Source organism: Lissotriton vulgaris, chromosome 2_1 (genome assembly GCF_964263255.1).
Source record: "Lissotriton vulgaris chromosome 2_1, aLisVul1.2, whole genome shotgun sequence".
In the NCBI taxonomy this organism is placed as follows: Eukaryota; Metazoa; Chordata; class Amphibia; order Caudata; family Salamandridae; genus Lissotriton; species Lissotriton vulgaris.
Genome location: NC_141687.1, coordinates 1,720,832,509 through 1,720,847,725, shown reverse-complemented (window position 1 = coordinate 1,720,847,725; position 15,217 = coordinate 1,720,832,509). Strand labels below are relative to the sequence as shown.

Below are 15,217 nucleotides of genomic sequence, written 5' to 3'. Positions count from 1 at the left end.
GTACCGCAATCATATCCTCAAACACTTCCTTCACCCCTGCAGTTCCAACCATCCACTTACGATCCTCACCACACACAGCCACACCCACTCGCTTAGCCAATCACCACTGTCGTCCAAGGCTTCACGTATTTTTTTTTTACTCGTGCCATTGTAAAACCTGCTCAATTGTAGGTCTGGCTGCCAGTGAGAATTGAGGCCTCATTTATGAACATACATGGGGAATGTAAGACCAGATATCAATGTGGAAGGAACCTCCATCTTGAGGTCTATTCACTGTCACCATGAAATACACCATGTACATCACTGAAAATAAATACAACATGCTCTACACCCTTGCCACAACCCACCGTAATTATGCAGGAGGAAATGAAAGGCACCAGTTATGAGCGGATGTCATTTTTTTGATGAAGGGTGCCGAATCTATGCCTTGGGCACAGTTGAAAATTATATGCCAAACACTAGAATTGTAGCTACCACACACATAGTAAAACTCATCTGAGCTTCTTTTGAGGGGGTACTAGCCACCCTGTAGTATGGTTGTGGGTAAGGCTGGCTTTGACAGTGAAAAATAAAAAAAACATGGAGCTCCCTTAGTGGGCTCATAGAATGCTGAGCACACTGAAAGATGAATGCAGGTTAGACCTGATAAAAACAAACAGGCATAGGATGGCACACCATGAGAGGACATTCATCCCCAAAATTATACCAGTCAGGTGCCTGTTAAGGACTTTGGGTTCATCTGCTGAGCCACAGTGGAAAGTAAGCACTACATAGACATTTCCAATCTCACAGTAGGTTCAGGAGTCCTGGCTTGTTGTCGTCTAACAATAAGTTAGTAGAGGGCACATGATCTAGAGTAGAGGATTCCATTTCTATGTCTGACGCCACGACATTTATTACCTAAAATCACAACTTACTGTTTAGGGCAAGAATAAAATGTTCCAGCAAAACAGCAGATGCCTTCTTATTTTTCCCATTTCTCAAGAAGAGGGATGTTCCAGGACAGGAATGTTGCTCTGAAGAAGGCCCTAGTCAGTGAAATGTGTTTCGCACCTGTTGTGCAGCAGGCTCTGTCCTGAACATCTCAGAATAAGACGCAACCCAGGCATACTGATGATATGGAAATATCATTTCTTTTTACAGGCGACAGTGAATTCAATCTTGGGCAATAGAGCATCTGACATAGTATGAGGTTATATAATCAAATTCTCCTCCATTCTTCCAGAGGCAGATTTTGTTACACTTTTTCCAAAAGCACTGCACAAAGAGATAATCCCACCTTTTCTCAAGAAGAGCACAGTTATTATTGTGGTACCTACCTGTTGAGAAATTATTTGAACTCTTCACACTAGCACTTGACCTCTACTTGTGAAAACATGCATTGAGATTAGCCACTTAGAGAGGCGCTAATTTCCGCATATCCACCCCCTGACCCACGCAGGAGAAATTCTGGCATACAAGGATCTCCAGGCTGCTTCCTTACTCATTTTTGTTACAAAGATTCATCAATGGCTTTCCAGGCATTAAATTCATATATGCATGATCTGTTAAGCATTAAAAATATGGACTTCTGGATTGGTGAAATGAGGGTTGATTCTGCACCCTTAAAGGGATGAATGCCTAGCTCATGCTCTTCCTCTGGAACACGCGTTGAGGGACAATGGGTTGGCGTGAACATGTTAAAACGTGCAGTAAATCAGGAGGTTGCACCTGATTTCCATTTACAAAATTGAAGATCTCAGTTATAACTCCTTTCATCCTCCGTCTTGGATTGGCATAGTGTCTGGTAGAAATGTCTGCTGGTGTTTGGCATTCAATGGGACATGCTTCATGTAGTGGGATATCAACACTTTTGCTGGTGCCCCATTTTCTAGGAATTCAGAGTTCCTACAATGGGGCAGGACAGGAAACTCAAATTTTCACTCAATATATGGAAACCTTTGCAAAGATTTCAACAAAACCATTCGCTACCTAATATTTTTTACTATTAGTACAGATGGAAGGGGATGAGACTCCTGATTGGCATCAGACCAAGAGGGATCACTGAACTGGAAGAAACTAGTAGCAGTCATTTTGGACTAAGCTGTTCTTTTCTGTAGCAACTATTTTAGACCAAGGCTGGGTTTGTCTTTTGTGGGTCATATGTACAACATCACTGAAACTAGGGCCAGGTGACACATATGTGGTGGTAGCTCCAGTCTGCTACAGGCGGTACATTATTGGCTGTGCTCAGTGGGCAGTCCATTAAAGCAAGCCTCAACTGCAAACTAGGACCATGTACTAAATTGCAGAAAAAGGGTGTTCTCCCAGGGAAGCATTCAGACGAAATTACTAAATCACACAAGATCTTACAGACATACAAAAATTATTTGTCGAAATCTGGCAGCAATTCCTAGATCTAGAGAAGTTACCATATCATCTGTCCTAGGATGTGAAATCAAAACAAAACACCCAGGGTTGAGAAAACACATTATACTGCAATTCACTAATTTTCCTGTAATAAAGGTGATCCGAAAATTATGTAAATCCGCATAATAATGTAAATACATAATAATAATGTGAATAAATAAACCAATATTAATGGGGGGGTTCGTTTTTGTTGAGGACAAGAGGAAAGCTTTGCGCTCCCGCTTATGTCGCTGCTTCCTGCAGGAAAAGACATCGCAGAAATCTGTGTCCCATCTTGCGATGGCCACAAGAGCAGCCCATTCATCTCCACCCTCTTAGTAATACCCCTCTTACAGAGAGCCGCCACCACTGCACAAGGCAATCATGCCCATAAGTACGTAACGGAAACTCAACTGTTCTTGCCTGCTCTTGCCAAGCTACTTGCCTTTAACCAACCTGAAACTACACTCGCAAGTCCGTGCACCATCAAATGGCACTGCATTCTGTCTTGATCAGCAATGGAAGATCGAAGCATACACATGGTACAAAACGCTATTTCAAAGTGAACAGACATGATCAGAAGCACTTCCTACCTGTGAGGACGTAGACACGTTGGTAGCAGCTGTCCAGCTTGCCCACAAGGATGGAGAGGAAGGTGTTGGAGGACAGGCAGCTCACATCCCGGGTATTCTGATCGTACACCACCATATCCCAACCTTCCTGCAAATCCAGCTATAAGCAAACAATAATTTAGACATTTTAGACATCTAGTGCCAGACATACACAGTTTATGTTTTGTAATTATCAAATAGCGATTTTATGCGATTCGCTATTTGGTAATCGCAAACACCAATGTACAGATCTGTCTTTGACACATTAAGCGATTCCCACTGGATCGCAAATAGACCTACCTCATTAATATTCATGATGTAAGTCTTGGTTCGGGACCCTATGGGAATCCCAAAAATCAAAGCGATGGAGTCCTGCTGGACTCAGCAGACCACCATCTAAATGCAGACCATTTTCCTCCAAGGGAGACTGGAAGGCTTTCATGTTTTTTAGAGCAAGCAGTGGTGCGTACTCAAAAAATATTTTTACAGTACCACCTGCTTGAAGTAGGTGGTAAAATGCGAATGTTTAGCGACCAAATTTCGGCCGCAAAACATTCACACATACTACTGCGATTCAGTATTAGCAAGGGGCACAATAAAAACTCCCCAAATACTAAATCGCAAACCCAATTTGTGATTCTGTAATAGGTTACCAAATCGCAAATTGGGCCTTTGTAAATTGAAAAAGGCTTTTTTTCATTTGCAAACTGTCCGATTCTGCAAATCGGATTGTTTGCGAGTCAAAACAATCTTTGTACATCAGGCCCCAAGTTCTGGCTCTTTAGACAAAGGGTCTGCTATATAATTTTCCATTTTGCACTGAATACATTGTACACTTGGCTAGTAGTCATGCATCATTAGTGAATCGAGCATCCTTTGCACTGCACAATCCGCTTTTTAGGTCTCGCCTGTCGATGCGCATGCGCATCGAGCTTGCGAGACTATGGGGGCTTAACCACTCTTTAACTAACTTGCAAGGAATCGTGGCGATTCCTTGCGTGCCCGTGACTTTTAAGCTCAATGCGCATGCTCATTGAGCTTAAAAGCGCGTGCACATCTCACAGCCTCCCCCAGCTCCGCCCCCTCCTCCCCTGCCCGCCGTGTCGCATTTCTCCTCCCCCCACCCCTTCTCTCTCGCCCAGCCGTCGTGTTTATTTATTGTTTTACCCGCTCCGCCCCCTCCCCTGCCCGCCGTGTCGCATTTTTTGTTCTTTTCGACTGCTAATTTCGCGCCTTGCATTTAGTGTAATATACTATACGAACATCTTTCTCTTGCTGTTTCATGGCTTGCACTTTGGAACCTCGTCTTTAACAACCCCCCTCAGCAACAGATGTCTCCGTACCACATCCGGTTTCGGTTAGTCTGTAGCTGCGCGGTCTGGGCTCCTGCTCTTGTTAATGTGTAACGTCTATCGACTCGCGCTTGAATTGAGAGATTGCCAAAGACCTCTCTCAGACTACGGTAATCTCTTTAGCTCAAGTGCTGAGAGTTTTTGTTATACACATTTTGTTATGTTTACACACTTCTGGAAAACGTCTGTGAGAATCCTATTATTTTTTTAGGTCCGGTATTTACTCTTTGTTATTACTTTTAACAGTACATAGTTGGTGCTTTGGCTCCAGCCAGAGATTTCCTCTCATTTCATGCTAGTTACCTGGTGTTCCATTCCACCCCTTATGAAGTACTTGCCTTTAATGCTAGGCCTTCGTGTTTATTTATTGTTTTACCCGCTCCGCCCCCTCCCCTGCCCGCGTGTCGCATTTTTTGTTGTTTTCGACTGCTAATTTCGCGCCTTGCATTTAGTGTAATATACTATACGAACATCTTTCTCTTGATGTTTCATGGCTTGCACTTTGGAACCTCGTGTTTAACAACCCCCCTCAGCAACAGATGTCTCCGTACCACATCCGGTTTCGGTTAGTCTGTAGCTGCGCGGTCTGGGCTCCTGCTCTTGTTAATGTGTAATGTCTATCGACTCGCGCTTGAATTGAGAGATTGCCAAAGACCTCTCTCAGACTACGGTAATCTCTTTAGCTCAAGTGCTGAGAGTTTTTGTTATACACATTTTGTTATGTTTACACACTTCTGGAAAACGTCTGTGAGAATCCTATTATTTTTTTAGGTCCGGTATTTACTCTTTGTTATTACTTTTAACAGTACATAGTTGGTGCTTTGGCTCCAGCCAGAGATTTCCTCTCATTTCATGGTAGTTACCTGGTGTTCCATTCCACCCCTTATGAAGTACTTGCCTTTAATGCTAGGTAGACTGTTTTACAACTTAAAAGTACAATTACATGCTATCCTTTATGTTGTAAATTCACCGTAAGGACATCATTTGGTCAACTATATCTATTTTTACTTCACTAGGCTCTTTAATTTTTTTTAGTCGGGTTTTCAAATGCCTTTCACGGAATGAATACCAACCGCAGTAATTTATCGGGAGGAAAAATCGTAAGTGTATGTTTTTGCATACGATCATAGTAATAAAAGCAGTGGAGAAGAGAAACCCGAAATGAAACAAATTGATGTGTAAGGGGGAGGCAGGCTTTACAATCAGTAAGTCTCCGCACCCTTGTTTTAACAGAGAAAGTTGTTTCTGAATGGTTTGATGTTGCTTCTCTTGTTTTTTTGGGCACCAGTTGAGCGGTACAAAATTACCCTGCTCCAGTGCAGATTTCTGTAATATGCCTGCGGGTCTATGGCAGAGCTAAGAAATCATTTTTTTACCGGAGATGATTTACATATACCTGCGCTGTCCCATAAACTGCAAACTTTTGGTTTTAAGCATTTGCAAACTTGGTTCAGTGCGGTTGCCTGGCTTATTACACCAATAGTCGAGAAAACATGAATAAAACATAGATTTTACAATACACAAAAGGGTACTACAATCAGCTATAGGTCATTGACTCAAAACCGACGTCTGCTGATGGGCTGAAATTAATGACCGGTATGCACTTAGGGAAACAAACATTGACAAAGCAAACAGGTCTCGCCTTTTTAACGTGAGTGCCATGCTATTGCTATTGGATCTGTCATTCTTAGTTTGTAAAACACTGCTGAAAAAAAAAACTGGAGGGACAGACATCTTAAGGTACCGCAGAACAGTACACTGAATCAAATATTTTCAATCTTTATTAATGGCGCGGTTTATCAATCAAATTTTAAAGGGAAACGCTTTCTAGGGCCTAATTTACTTCCACAGGACTCCGAACTGAAACAAATGCAAGAGACCACCACCACCTCCACCACCACATCCACCATCACCTCCACATCCACCATGACATCCACCACCACCACATCCACCACCACCGCATCCACCACCACCGCATCCACCACCACCACCAAACCCACCACCACTACTTCCACCACCACATCCAATACAACCACCACCCTGTCCACCACTACCACCACCACCGCATCCACCACCACCTCCGCATCCACCACATCCACCACCACCACATCCACCGCATCCACCACCACATCCACCATCACCACCACATCCACCATCACCACCACGTCCACCATCACATCCACCATCACATCCACCATCAGCTCCACCACCACCACCACATCCACCTCCACATCCACCATCACCTCCACATCCACCATGACATCCACCACCACATCCACCACCACCACATCCACCACCGCCACATCCACCACCACCGCCACATCCACCACCACCACCACATCAACCACCACCACATCCACCACCACCACATCCACCACCACCGCATCCACCACCACCGCATCCACCACCACCACATCCACCACCACTTCCACCACCACCGCATCCACCACCACCACATCCACTGCATCCACCACCACATCCACCACCGCATCCACATCCACCACTTCCACTGCATCCACCACTTCCACCGCATCCACCACCACCACATCCACCACTTCCACCGCATCCACCACCACCACATCCACCACCACATCCACCGCCACATCCACCACCACATCCACCACCTCATCCACCACCTCATCCACCACCTCATCCACCACCGCATCCACCACCACCACATCCACCATACCCACCACCACCACTTCCACCACCACCACTTTCACCACATCCACAACCACCACCACCACATCCACCACCACTTTCACCACATCCACAACCACCACATCACCACATCCACCACCACATCCACCACCACATCCACCACCTCATCCACCACCTCATCCACCACCTCATCCACCACCGCATCCACCACCACCACATCCACCATACCGACCACCACCACTTCCACCACCACATCCACCACCACTTTCACCACATCCACAACCACCACCACCACATCCACCACCACTTTCACCACATCCACAACCACCACATCACCACATCCACCACCACCACATCCATCACATCACCACCACATCCACCACCTCCACCACCACCACCACATCCACCATCACCACCACCACCACATCCACCACCACCATATCCCCCAGATCCACCACCACCACATCTATATGTGTGTGGCTCTGTGTGTGTTTAGGTACAAATGCAATGTTCTTGGATTTTCGTCACAATAAAATACACTGAACATAATCTTCACAAAAGTTATTTACAAACGTTTAAGCTATTGCCATTATAAATTACAATAACTTTTATTTAAGTATTAATTATTTACAAAATTAAAAGCCATTGTTATTTGTAATATCAATACATCTAAGTCACGTAAATACAACACACATTGCATTACAAATGCTATAGGTGTCACATTTGCAAAAGTTAAAACTATTGACATTGTAACTGACAAAGCTATTAATTTTGCTACTTTCAAAACCAACACATAAATAAAAAAAGTGTCATTTACAATAACAATAGCTCAAACTTTCCTAATGCGAGACCTATTGCATTTCCAATGCTTGTTCAGGATTACAGATACCCACGGTATTGCACTCGCACCAACATGGAGCTGGTACACTACTGTATTTTACTGCTATATAAGAAACTTAAACAAAAAAATAAATCTGTTTAGTTTGAAATAGCAGGCACACTCGAGACGGTTTGGAATGCGAGGGAAGGGGGAGGAAAACAGATGTCACATTAAGTGGGAGAGTGAAGCACAGCAAAATATATTGGGTGAGAGTTTCGGAACACTGACAATGCAAAGGATGAAGGGGGTGGCACATTATATGCTTTGGATCCGGTACTGGCCAGCATGTATGTTTTGGATGGTAGAGGCTGGGCTGGGAGTGTGTTCTTGGGTGGTGGGTATAGACGATAAAGTAGGTGGGTCACTGAGTAAGTTTTGAATGAGTGACAGGTCTACTGTGCAGGGCTAAGTTACTTGATATGTTTTAAATAAAGGGGCCGGTCGCCGAGTATGAAAGAAGGGTAGGTCAGTTTGTATGTTTTTGATTTCACTCATAGGCGTTGATTAGGACAGTGGGTATGTTTTGGTTAAAGGGGGAGTTTACTTGGAAGGCTTTGGATGATGAGGCAGGACACTGGCTGAGTTTTGGATTATAGGTTGGCCATAGCGTATGTTTTAATGATGTTAAGATTAGGATATTTAGTATGTTTTGGATACGGGGCGAGTAGTTTTTGGAACAGAGGTAGTTCACAGATATGTTGTGTATGAGAACAACAAAACACAAAGTATGCACTGCATTGAAGCAAAACAGCAGTGATTAATACTTTTGTTTTTTTGAGTAAACGTAGTAAAATCACTGATAATAATGGAGACGTATTCAATATTAGATATTTCTTTCATTGTAGTATAACCTAATTATCTTCACATTTTAGTGTCCTTGTCGCCTGCTGAGCGTAGGCAGTACACTACCTAAACTCAGAATATGTATTGTGGAATAGATTAGCACCATTACACGGGAAGACCCAAACTATTCTATAGTGATACGTTATAAAACAATACCACAACAGGGACTGCTCCAACTTCAAACTTGCTAGCTGAAAAGACACTCCATGGTATGCATTCTCATATTCTAAGAGATTTAATCTCATTATCACTACCAATAGGAGCTAATACTGTAATCTTGGAAGAGGGATTATCTTACTTTCTCAATAAACAAATAGAGAGTGGATTTATAGTTGTAAATGCACTGAATCTCTACTATTGTTTACCACAAATTAACCATACGTCCCTGATTATCGTGTGTATGTATTTATAATTGTGGTTCAGTGTGTTTGACTCTACGGATTTCTGCTATTTGAAGCATCATATGTGTGTCTGTAGATAAGTCATTCTCCCGTCTTTGACGTACATTATGTTATTCCATCTGTGAAATGTATTGTATGGAATTACCCTGTGATGTTGTACCTACATTGGAAACTGTGAATTGTCTGCTGTAGTTGCAGTAGGAAATAAAGTCCACTCACCAAGTGGGTCATTGGGCCTTATATAAGGCAGGTGTTTATTTTATTTAAATTGAAGATTGGTGGACAGTCTCATGTGGTAAATGGGTAATTTTATTGGACAATGGTTGTCACTTGACCTTGACAAAGTCTATTCATGTAGGAATAACACTGGTGTGTTTGTGGTTGTCTGACTTCACACATTCTGCACTTTATTCTTTATTGCACTTAACATTTTGCCCTTTAAAATGTTACATTTTTGCACTGTGGAATCCTTGTGAAAAGTTTACTGGGTATGGCTAAATAACATAACTGTGATTGTGCTTGATATTTAATTGGCCTCCTTTGGTGAAGCGCTGTGGTATTGTCCTCCTGGAATGTTTTGGCGGAGGGGACATGGCACCAGGTATGTACTAAATGAGGAAGGCATGGCCTTCAGGATGAAAATGACGAGGGAGCACAACATCACGTGTGACTGGATGCTGAATAGGATTTGGATTAGAGGGAAGACAGCAGCCGTGTTTTAAATGAGGAGATATATATATATATATATATATATATATATATATATATATATATAGGGGAGGTTAAGGAAGCACTTTATTGCAGGAAAGTCCCAGGCGAATGCATTTCGGGGTGTCAGCCTTCTTCAGCGCCCCTCTCAGTGTGCTTCCTCTGCTGCTGCGTAGGCAGTCCTGCCTCGCTGTAGATGTAAACACCTTGCTCCGCCCCTTGTTGTGATTGAGCTCTCCTGTGCAATCCCTCGTAGATGGACTGCAAGTCCCAGAATACCGCAATGTGGTGCATTCAGGACCGGAGATGCTAAGCGGGGTGACACTTGAGGAGTAGGAATCGAGGACAGGCAAAGCATCAAAAGCAATGTAGGAGGTGGAGCAGTCCAACAATCCGGTGCCTCCTCAGTTCCCCCTTATGACCGCCGCAACCCTTCCACCAGAAATCCATCGAGGGGGCCGGCACAGGAATCCATGTCGCCCAAGAAGGAGGTTTGAATACCTCCTAACCGCTGTGTCCTCCTTGCGTTGTGGTGGGTACTGGGCGTAATTGCTACCACAATTAAGAACCAATGCTCGGCAGAGCAGGCCAGGACGTCCAGACCTCTTGTGTTTATATAGGGAAGGACAAAAGAAGGTACCGTTGCCTCCATATATAATTCTATTAGTTATCACTCTCTTCCCGTTAGCGTATTATTTTAGAGAAAAGCTATAATGTATCATATTTTTAATGAAGGATAGTTAAAATCATTTTGAAATAGGTTTGGAGATCAATAACTGTACTTCTTCACCAAAATATTGTGATCAATTGTACTCATTAAATAACTTAAGAAACTTATCTGTATTTAGGGCCACACGTACTGAAGGTTTTAGAGAGAGCATAAGGAGAGTCAGCCGTTTGTGACTGCTAAATAGTCTTTTGACATGTATTAACCCTATTTTGCAAGTCGGTAACCTATTACCGACTCGCAAAATAGGGTTTGCGAGTCGGTATTAGGGACAAGAAAGCTAGATGGTTTACCCCCGAACTTCGAGAGTCCAGACGCACCTGCCGCCGCCTCGAAAAGGTCTGGAGGAACGCCAAATCCACAGAAACCCACAACAACTTCAGAGTCGCCGCCAAAGTCCACCACCAACTCATCAGAAAAACGAGGAAAAAAGCGATCGGAAACAGAATCTCCACCCATGCACACAACAGAAAAGAACTCTTCAACATCATCAAGGAGGTCGCCCAACCTACCAGCGAGTCCACCGACATCCGACCCTCACAAGACCTCGGCGACAAACTGAGCACATTTTTCCATCACAAAATCAAGAGCATCTACGGCAACTTCGATGAAGACAACCAACACACTGAACCCTCACCAACTACCCCGACACCATGAAGCCAACGATCGAGAACTTGACAGCCCTCACCACCGAAGACACAGTGAAGAAGATGAACTCAATCCACTGCGGGCCCCCACGGACCCCTGCCCTCACTACATTTTCAACAGAGCCGCCGGCACCATCGCACCCATGCTCCGCCACACCATCAAACGCTCCCTGGCAACCGCATCATTCCCCGACAATTGTAAATACACTGAGATCAACCCCCTCCTCAAGAAACCCTCTGCAGACCCCACCGACCTCAAAAACCAAAGACCCATCTCCCTGCTCCCCTTCCCAGCGAAAGTCATCGAGAAAGCCATTAACAGCCAACTCGCAACATTCATTGAAGAGCACAACACCCTCAAATCCTCCCAATCCGGCTTTAGAAAAAAACACAGCACAGAAACCGCCATCCTCGGCACAACAGATGACATCCACACTCTACTGGACAAAGGAGAAACAGCAGCCCTCATCCTCCCAGCGGCGTTCGACACAGTCTCTCGCCGCACCCTAATACAGAGACTCCATGACGCAGAGATTCAAGACAAGGCCCTCGACTGAATCCGCTCCTTCCTCTCCGGCAGAATCATCCTGGACTCCGAACTCAAAATAGATCGCCAGATCAACGCCGTCTCATTCTCCTGCTTCCACACCCTCTGCCTCCCACGCAAGACCTTCAAATGGATCCCCCTCGAACACAGAAAGACCGTCAATCACGCCCTGGTCACCAGAGACTCGACTACGGCATCGCACTCTACGCCGGAATAAACAAAAACCTCACATGCAAGCTACAGAACATCCAGAGCGCCGCCACAAGACTGGTCCTCAACCTGCCAAGACACTGCCAAGTCTCCCAGCATCTGCGCACACTCCACTTGCTCCCCATCAAAGCTAGAGTCACCTTCAAGATGCTCACCCACGCTCACAAAGCCCTCCACATCACTGGACTAGCATACCTGAACAGCCGACTCAAATTTCACGCACCGCAAAGGACCCTACGATCAGCCAGGATCTCTTACGCCATGGTCCCCCGCACCAGAAAGACCAGATCAGGCGGCCGCTCATTCTCCTTTCTCGTAGCCAGAGTCTGGAATGCACTCCCTCTCCACCTCAGACAGACAACATCTCTCCGCATCTTCACAAGAAACCTCAAAACCTGTCTCTTCGAAAGACCCCCTCCTTGATGGACTGGAACCTGCGAAACCCCCCTCACCCAGCGCTTTGAGACCCTCACGGGTGAGTAGCAGTACTTAACAAACGCGTGATTGAAGGGCGTCCCTTCCTAATAGCGAGTCGGAAGGGGATGTATGAATGTTTTGTGACCTGCATGGGGTTGCAAAACATTTGCATTTTACTGCCCAATTCAAGTAGGTCATAAGCCAGGCTAAAATCGGAAGGGGTCCCCATGGGATGCCTTCCCCTTTTGTGAATGGTTGCGAAAAACGTTTCTAAGAGCAAGCAGGAGTCCCAAAGAGGACTGCATACTCTTAAAAAATAAAACATACTTTTCATTTTTCTTTTTCAAACGCATCCCGATTTAACTTTAAGGAAAACCGTTGGGCTGCCTTTCACAAAAAAAAGAAAAAGTTGTCTAATTTAAAAGCAAACACAGACATAGTAGTCTGCTGTCCCCAGCAGGCCACCATCACTGTGCTTTTTGCGATTTCCCTATGGGTCGCAAATTTCGACCTACCTCATGAATATTGGTTAGGTAGGTCAATTAAACCCCCAATATAAAATGCTAAATGTGTCTGAGACACATTCGTAAATCACATTTTGTGACTTCTTAATCGTGATTTGCAAAAAATCGCAATTAGGAACACGGAAAATGAGAGTCGTACATGTGGCCCTTAGTTTCTTTTAATATTGTGATTGTAACATTATAATACTTAATAACAAAATCACAATTTAGCGCAAGTCCAGGGAAGAATACTTAGGTGTGCTAGCATTAAACGTTATAAAATTACTGTGCTGCTTCAAAAGGTACACAGTAACAATAATACTATCCAAAAACAGAAGCAAAAGTGTCAGATTTCCAATGGCTAAAATGAGGAACAAGAAAACGTAGAAAGTTCTTTTTATATAAAAAGGTGCTTATTAATAAAGGGTGAGGGCTGGGGACAAACAATGTGTTGTAGATTCAGGAGTATATCTAAATCCGATTGCTCAAAGACGATATTGAGATGCGCATAGAATCACAGAAGCCAACAATAACAGTAATTAAACAGGCAAAACGTGATTTTGGAAACAATCGAATCTTCCCTATATACTTACTGGTATAGAAATTGGGACTCTGAATGTCTACATTTGTGTGTGGGAGGCATTTGTGTGTGTGGCTGCCTGCACTTCTTTTCACACTTTGATATGCGGGTCAATGGAGCGCGGGGTAGAATTCAGAAGGCACAGTTGGAGGTGAACTAGTATGCGTCCTGGACTATATTTCCCAGCTTGCAACCATGTAGTCAGCGTGATAGCCCATCTATAACACCCAAAGCAGAGGGCATCTGCCTTCCCACCATGGATACTCCAATGCGATACTTTATTGCAGAATGCTTTTTTTCTTAGCTAGTCCTTTATTTGATGACTTTGTTTCACAATCTGCGGCCAGGAAATAACAATTGGTATTGAAATCCTTGACTGTAGGGCCTAGATCCGTCACTGATGTACCGAAATGATGTTGTTTGTCATAGGTTTTCTTGAACCTCCACTTCACTATTGGACGCCTCTTGCTTGGTTTTGCAGGCTGCCTTTTTTTATTTTTGCACCAACAATACTCCTTGAACTGTTTGATTTCTTTGTTCTTGTGGACATTTTGAAAATAAGACTGAAGGACATCCAGGTTCCACAAAGTCTCTCTGTTTCCTTTCCTCGTGTGACCAGAGCCTGGTTACGTCACAGAACACTGTTCCACAAGGGTTAAGGGACTGTCTGACAAGAAAAAGGGTCACCCACTCTGCCCTTCTAGGACCCACCTGTTCAGCAACACCAGTCCTACAAGCAGCCAAACAAATTCTATTTCTGCCCATACGCACCCCTACTCTCTCCCTAGCAGTTCACATTGCCCGAACTATGAACCCATGGAGCTACCTACGCACCTACTTTATCTGAAGACAGTTGTGGTGTTCTAATTCCTCCATTCTCGAATGCTTGCTCAAGTTAAGCTGACAACAGGCTCCGGTGAACGGACAGCCTGAAACACTTAAAGCATCCTACTGCCCCACTGCCACAGAGGCAAACGAAAACTAAAATGATCTTGATGCAGATACATTTATTTTTGAGTCCGGTGGCTGAGTCTTGGGGTTCAGCGGGGCCACAGTACTGAAGCACGGGGAGGAGGAGTGGTAGGTACTGCTGGCAGTGCGCATGACGATTTGACCAGCCGTCTTAGGACAGCCAAACCATTAACCACACTGACATTTCTCCAACCCAGTTGTGTTGCTGGGCAGAGAGATTAGCAGGCGCAGGCTCCCAGCCCCCTATGGAGCGCAAAACGAGCCTGCTCCGCTCAATCTCGAAACTGCTCAAATGGTGAGAGCAGCCTCGAGATTGGCCACAGATGTTCCAACTGCCGAAAGCGAGAATGGTTCACATAATTTTGTCTGTACATCAATTAGGAGCTCGTAAAAAAAGCTGTATGGTACGTGTTACTAATGTGGTTGTCTTAAGATAGCAATTAGTAATTGGGGTGTAGAGTCCCACAGAGCTGAAAAGAGAGATTTCAGCCTATTTCTTGCCTTTAAACCTTTGAATATAGTTTCTTTCTGTTAATTTGGCCCAATATTTAAAAATGTCACTCGTTTTTTTTTTTAAACTCGTGTCTTGTGGCCCAGTGAAGAACAGGCTAGATTAAGCTATCTCAGCTGTAACAGGTATTTCTCGTGGCAACAATGGAGTGACAAAATAGAAAGGAGCAATTTTGAGGGAAACCTTGTGAGAATGAGGGCAATAGCCAATGAAGAGTTATTCTCTTCGCATACACCACTTACTACCTATTCTGGAAGCT

At 44.3% G+C, this 15,217-nt stretch overlaps 1 protein-coding gene across 1 annotated transcript in view; it reads right to left on the bottom strand.

The window, feature by feature from the left end:
- Positions 1-15,217, bottom strand: part of DUSP8 (dual specificity phosphatase 8) — an 88,000-nt gene that overhangs the window by 53,153 nt on the left and 19,630 nt on the right. Inside the window, exon 3 of the mRNA XM_086957724.1 lies at positions 2,982-3,120. Coding sequence (XP_086813850.1) covers positions 2,982-3,120 — 139 coding nt within the window. The remainder of the gene's footprint in view (positions 1-2,981; positions 3,121-15,217) is intronic.